General features: G+C 39.1%; 1 protein-coding gene across 4 annotated transcripts in view; it reads right to left on the bottom strand.

Moving 5' to 3' along the window:
• Positions 1 to 522: 522 nt before the first annotated feature.
• The window catches only part of ppm1bb (protein phosphatase, Mg2+/Mn2+ dependent, 1Bb), a 32,826-nt gene continuing 26,211 nt past the window's right edge, over positions 523 to 7,137 (bottom strand). For 2 of the 4 annotated variants that reach the window (XM_084433681.1, XM_084433682.1), the window contains exons 3-6: positions 6,778 to 6,895; positions 6,163 to 6,274; positions 5,389 to 5,446; positions 523 to 1,401 (exon numbers count right to left, since the gene is read on the bottom strand). In XM_084433681.1, the coding sequence (XP_084289807.1) occupies positions 1,372 to 1,401; positions 5,389 to 5,446; positions 6,163 to 6,274; positions 6,778 to 6,895 (318 nt within the window). In that variant the 3' untranslated portion in view covers positions 523 to 1,371. Of the gene's footprint in view, positions 1,402 to 2,611; positions 4,760 to 5,388; positions 5,447 to 6,162; positions 6,275 to 6,777; positions 6,896 to 7,137 lie in introns of those variants that run through there. The other 2 variants (XM_084433679.1, XM_084433680.1) reach the window with 1 other exon arrangement.

The following is a 7,137-nucleotide window of genomic DNA, read 5'->3' as shown; positions in this document are numbered from 1 at the left end:
TGCATGAGCATGTACAAATGGGTGCGTGAAGGTATATGTGTATCAGTGTGAATAAGGGGTACATTCATCCATAGCCGACTGTCCTGTAAGTACACCCTTACAGCATGGTTCACCTTTTTACAGGCACGGTTCAAAAACAATCCTACATTAAGGATTACCAAAAAAAAAATTACAAAAAAAAATTAAAAATCAGAACCACTCATAATGAATATTCAAGTACCTATCAGCCAGTCTGAGGAGAGAGCGTCCCCTCCCACTCTTTCACTCTGCTGTTAAAGGAGAAAAAAAAAATATATAGCTATATACACATACATATTTCTGCAGTTTCACTTTAGAAATACTCTACCTTCTCATAGTTTCTCTTTCATATAGTTTTTAGTATTTTTTGTTTTTCGAAAGCAAATGTGAGTGCAATCAAACAATACCAATTACGCCATATAATCTGTAATAAAAAGAAGAAATTAAAAATGCTGAGTCAAAATGATAGAGGGGGAAACTATTCTAAATTCAAGAAATTTGTTAAGAGAAAACCACAAACCAGAACTCAAGCTGATGGGAGAAACTCGGCAGGGAGAGAGCTGGGGATGAAGAGTACGGAGCAGAAGACGAGTTCAGTTTTTTTATGTACGGTCTCTGCGGCGACTAAAAGGAAGTCACCGTGAAAAGTTCCTCCAAATAAAGTTCTCTCCAATCAGGGTTTGCCATAATCTCCTGCCGTCAAAATGAGTGTCCTTTTATTTATTTTTTTACATTTTCGTGTTAAACAGCAAGCACCAAAATGAATGACACAAGAAGAAATTCGCCTCTGCCCCCAAAAAGAGAAAAAGAAAAATCCACAACAGATACATTATATTTCAGTGGCTGCTGTCCAGCTGGTCGGGTGAGAGTCGCAGGGTTGAAGTAGAGGGTGGCAGAGATCATGCCTCCAAAAAAGCTGCACATGCGTGGTGTGAAGGGGTTAAAAGTGAGCCTTCTGAACGAGGGTCCCTGTCCCCCCTCAGAGCTCGCTGGCCCCGTCCTCCTCCAGCTGAGTTCATGCCTCCAAATTAGCATCCAGCAACTTTTCCTCAAGCAGTCTCGTCGCTGCTCGTAACCGACACAGATTTCAGGAGGGGGGGATGGGGAGGGGAGTAAAAATAAATCTCTCTACCGGTACAATGCAGTTCTAAAAAAAAAAAAAAAAAAAAAATCATCTTAACATTTTTGTAGTTTTCTCATCTTTAAAAACAAGCGTATGTATTCCCAGACTCGTCGTTTAACATTTCCTATGACGCTCTCCGAATCGAAACCAAAAAAAGTGTGCGAGCAAGGGTTTTCTTGTGTGAACTGAGGACATTCTCATGTGGATTCAGAAGCCGTCGGCTGCTCCGGCTACCAGGGGTCGTCCAGGTCACCTCCGCTCTGAAACAGGGGAGAAAACAAGAACGGGAAAGAAATGAGCAAACAGAGTCAAATTAAAAGGGTAGAGCACTCGCTAGTGAGAATCGGGGAAGTAAAAGAAACAGAATGAAACGTGTGAGGATGTGAAAGACAAGAACAGGAGAGAAAGGAAGATTTATTAATGTTTGAATTCCATGTAATGGAAACACGATTACCCACCAAAGTAGTTTTACATACTTCTGATAGAAAATACACTACTGTTCAAAAGTTTAAGGTCAGTCATTTTATTTTATTTTTATTATTACAAGGATGCATTAAACTGATCAAAAGTGACAGTATAGACATTTATAATGTTAAAATTAATCCATTTCAAATGAATCCCGTTCTTTGGAAAAGTTCATTAATCAAAAACACCTGAAAACTTTAAACTTTCCACAAAAACAATTACCATAAGTTGATAGCAAATGTTTCTTCAGCACCAAATCAGCATATTAGAATGATTTATTAGAAGGATCATAAAAACTTGACCAATGAGATCTGCCATTACATTTTAAAACATTCAAATAGAAAACACATTTTAAATTGTAATAAAATGTCATAGTATTACTGTTCGATCAAATAAATGCACCCTTGGTGAGTATAAGAGACTTCTTTCAAAGCATTAACAAATCTTACAGACCTCAAACTTTTCAACAGTAAGTGTAGGTGCCTTCTAACCTACAGGTGACTCCAATGTAGGCAGAGGGCAAAAAAAAAACACACAAAACAAAAACATAAAAACTGCATAAAACCAAAATAGGTGTAGTAGATTTCATTCATTACAAAAAAACCTCAAACATAATACACATAATAATGATAAAAGCTAATGAAAATGTAAAACAACCACAAACAAATGGGTGGAAAAAGACCTGCCAGGCCCAGCCAGCATTTTTAATTTTTTTTAATTTAAAGATGCATTTTCATCTGAAAAGAAAACTTATTTTCCCCCAGCCTAAAGACTGATTTATGCACATTTGAAGCTCACTTACCTCAAGCCTCAAACTTCCACTGAGCTCATGAGTAAGAACATTAGCCATATAGGAGTACATACGGAAATATCGAAGTATGAATGATAGTTAATAGTGCACAAGTTCTTACAAGAGCCATAAAAAGCATTCATGTGATTGTATCTGCATTCTGCGTCACAGAATGAGAAATTATGACATTTAATAATGGCAGCCAAGACAGATATCAATAGTTGAATTTGATTTATTTTGTTCAAAGAACTTCAGAGTGAAACAAAACAAATATAAACCTTTGCCCTGGAAATACTGCTCTATGGACAATTAAGTAAAGCTCTTTGATACTGCTGAGGGGGTATATTAGTAACATGAGTTTAATATAACAATGGCAGCATTATGCATGCACTTACCCTAACTGTTAAGAAGATTACACAGTTTGTATTATGCATTAACTTCCAAATCAACAACGCAATCAGCTTCAAATTGCTTGATAAATCAGCCAAAGAAAACACATCACAAAAGCAGTTTGGAACAGATTTCTTGCGATATGACACACAATCCATGTGGACAGAATTCAGCTTGCTTTCCAAAAACCTGGGTCATAAGAATAAGGTAAGTGCAATAAGAAGCACTGTGCAAATACTGCAGAGTACAGACATTCATGTATGATCATGTAGCAGCGTTGCCTAACTTGTAGATTGCAGTAAGTTAGATTGCACTCCTATAGGTAATGCAGTCCACTTTAACAAATGACTTTTATATTGCAAATGTAAAGTCATTGACTGAATAGAACAGCACAACAGGAGAAACGAGAGTTCGCGAGAACATGTGATTGTGTAAGCTTCTGTAATCTCATATGGTCCATGCTTATAAAGCCAGTGCATTTCCATGTTGTGCTTTTTCCTCAAGGACACACCTGGATAACTGTGAACACTCAAAGAGCAGACACAGGACAATCATATTCAAGAGGTCAGCTCAAGTTATCAACCGATATGAAAGAGATATGGAGAGAGTAGATATACACACACACACACACAGCATTAGAGATCCATTTTAAATGGTGAAAGAATTGCTTTTGAGCAGTTAATCATTTTGCATAATAGGATTTCAAACATTTGATTCATACACACACACACACTAGATAAAGAGCACAAATAAAGCTGTACCTGATGTTTACTACAGTACGTTAATATCCTATAACTATGATCAACCACGAGACAACCCAGGAAAAGGAGTACACATGCATCGCATGGCACGAGAGCAAACAGTTGTGTGTATTCTTGGCACAACCCAGATTGTCCAGTTAAACCATTCCCTCTTACAACTACTTGCATATTAAACTCTTTGGGTGTGAAACAGTGATGGTCAAATCATTCAGGTGTGTGACACAGTTTTCATATCTCCTTAAAGGGACAGTTCACCCAAAAATGTAATCTCATTTAGTCACCTTCAAGTCATTATAAACCTGTATAACTTTTTCTTCTGCAGAACACAAAAAAAGATATTTTCAAGAATATTTTTACTCTATGCAATGAAAGTCAAAGGGATCCAAAAACATGACTTTCATTGTGTGGACAAAACAAAACAAAAAAACAACAATTAAACTAGACAAAACTAAAAACCAAGACATTTTCCAAAATATGGTCCATAGAAAAAAAAATCATTTGGAATGACATGAGAGTGAGTAAAGAAACAATTTTCACATTAAGATGAACTATCCCTTCAACAGATTACTCATCCAGGTCTAATTTTAAAAACACTAGGCTAAGTGCAGAGATACCAGAAAGTGCTTACTGCAGACAGAGCTGGGATATGCCAAGGTTAACCTCACTTGCAGTTGCAGAGCAGGTTTTTAGTGATAAGAATTTTGCGCAAAACTTCCTCTGTAAGCGACTTTTACTGTGAGCAATGCTCACTAAACAAAAAACACCCAAAGAGCTATTTCAAATCCATAAAGACAACCAAAAACCTGCACTGAAACTGCTCTAAGGAGGAACATTGCCGGAAGCAACCTAGCAATGTGGGGAAAAGGGTTTGATAGCAGGGCTGGGTTTAGTGGGTCCTAATCAGGGCCATGCAGTGGGGGCGTCAGAGAGCTTGTCCAGAGATGGTGACGTGGCGGCTTCGTCCTGTCCCTCCTCAGAGCTGAGGGGTTCAGTGGCCGGGGACGGTGGGGGTGAGCGAGGTTCCTCCTGAGGGTCGGTCCGTGTCGTGGCACCTGTCCCGCAGGACAGCCGGTAACTGGAGAGCGCCTGCTCCAGCACGTGGCGGTATTCGCCTCGGTGGCTTAGCCGGAACTGTCGTAGCGCATCCAGCAGTTGGGCGGCAGCAGAGCCGCCTTCTTCCTCCTCACCGCCGGCTGCTCCCCCCTGGCTGTCCTGGTGCAAGACGCCAGTGTCAGTGGACAGAGCAGGTTAAGAGACCCCGCTTAGAGCGGGCCACCTGCCCATGACCTTACAACTGGCCTTTCATTTAGAAAGAAGCACGCTTGAGGAGCGACAAAATAAGCTGTAAGTGGTGGCGAATGTGTGTTCGTCTGTGTGTGCGTGCGAGTGTACAAAAGATGCAGGAGCTTGTCAACACGGGTCTTTTCTCACAAGTCTTAGGAGCAATAAACTTGCTGAAGTAGCATTACCAAGATGCGACCACACAAATACAAACGGTTACAGAGTGGCACAAGCACAGACGGACAAACAAAGCCAAGGCCAGCAAAAAAGCCTTGCATTTACATCTTAAATGCAGAGGCAGTGCTCTTAAAGATAGTGGTGTTTGGATGTTTAACCTGCTCTATATATAAAGCTATCGCTGAGTACCAGTTACACTTGCCTAAGTACGACATTTGCCAATCACTTACTAAATGTATCATTCAAAATATTTGCTGGTGTCTGCATTAAAAGTATTATAAGATGATGAGTAAATGAATGGACTTAAGTCTAAGCAAGAAGACTCAAGTGACCTTTTGTTTTGAATTCTTATAAGAACAAAAAAGTAAGGAAAAAACACTCACCCCATCTTCTTCTCTGTGTGGGTTTAGCCTGTTGTAAACAGCTTCAATTACACTACGTCTGGAAGAGAAGAGAAAAGAGACAGATTAGACAGAACTCTAAAAACCCCAAGGAAGACTCTGACAGGAAAATATTATTTGGTTTACAGCAAAACCTCAGATGTTTAAATTTAGAATAAATCACTATTCACATATTGTTAAGACATTACGCATTCCTATATATTGATATTTCATTTACAGCTGTATTCTCACACCAAGAATCAACATCTTAAGGTAATTTCCACATTAAAATAATTTGATATACTAGGTTATATAATTATATAACAGCAACACTAGAAAATATTTTCACATTTAATGTTTAATTAATATAAAATTCTGGATGATACCAATAGGCCTATAATTACTTTCATGTTATGGACAACAATTGATAGATGGTTCAAATTAAAACTATACTATTGTGTCTAAATCAATGAGAAAAACTGTAAAAACGTAACTTTTATAATTTAGACATTACAACATTTACCATATGTCTAACATATGTTTACAATAAGAAAAACGGATAATCATTTAGACATTTGCTCGAGATTAAGGCTTAAAGTATTCATCTAAATGCAGAAACCGAAACAAAAGAGAAAAGAAAAACAAAGATCTTGGAACAAAATCATGCATAAATACCGCATCACCAAGTGTCTGCTGATTCCCACCCCTAATACAAAAGTAGGGCAATTACAAAACGGCTCTGATCAGCAGAAATGTTACTAAATTTTGGATCCGTACTTGCTAGCGAGACCACCTCCTGGTGGCAGGTTGGGGATGCTCTCAGGGCGAAGGTTATGCATGATGTGGCTTAGATCTGGGATGCCTTCCTCCCCTGACTTCTCCATGATTTCTGCAGAGAAAGACAATTACATTACACATGTGGGATAATGGAAGAGTGTGATAATGGAAGCCTGGAGCATTTATTCCACAATGACTACTGCTGTGAAAACAGTGTAGGCATTGGATCAGCCATCCCACTTATAGACAGAGTGTGAGAAAAATAACATCCAGCTGGAGAAAGAACGCCAAACAGGTTTCATCACAGCTGTCCTGACAACATCTCTAGTGGAAAATACAAGAATTCTTTCAGAATTAATATATTCCCCATCCAGAAAAGTTCCTACGAGCCTCCAGACTGTTCAGAACATGCCAGGAAGTTGACAGAGAAGAAACAGAGGGAGAAGAGGAGGACTGCAATCTAAACAGAACTTACACGGAGAGCGTTTTCAAACCACATGGCAGACACTAAGGTCTTGGCATTAGGACTTTTTGAATTAAAAGATGGCCATTTCCACAACGCTCGATGGACAATGCAGAAAACTGGCTGACAAATAAACAGGTGCCACCTCTTACCTTCCACACGAGCCTCCAGGAACTTGTCCAACTCGGCCTCTCTCTTGACAGCCTCCTCTGATACCTTCGGTGCATTGGGGAAACATACTAGAACAACACTCATGTTGTCTCGGCTTCCCTGGTAAGAAAAAAAAAAGAAAAAAAGATTGTAGGTTAAAGAAAAGACAGTTCACTGGACAAAAGTCCAACCTGTTGAGCAAGTGTTTATAACATCACAAGCTTCTATTGTAAACCACTATAAATCTAGACCGCTTCCAATTTTGCCAATATTTACCTCAGATGGAAATTTGTGACATCTATTCATACTCAGACACTAAGCAGACCATCGTAGAGAAACATCTTTCAATTGAAGGGGGGGGC

The sequence above is a fragment of the Rutilus rutilus genome (genome assembly GCF_951802725.1).
Source record: "Rutilus rutilus genome assembly, chromosome: 16".
Taxonomy (NCBI): Eukaryota; Metazoa; Chordata; class Actinopteri; order Cypriniformes; family Leuciscidae; genus Rutilus; species Rutilus rutilus.
This window is presented reverse-complemented; position numbering and strand designations above follow the sequence as displayed.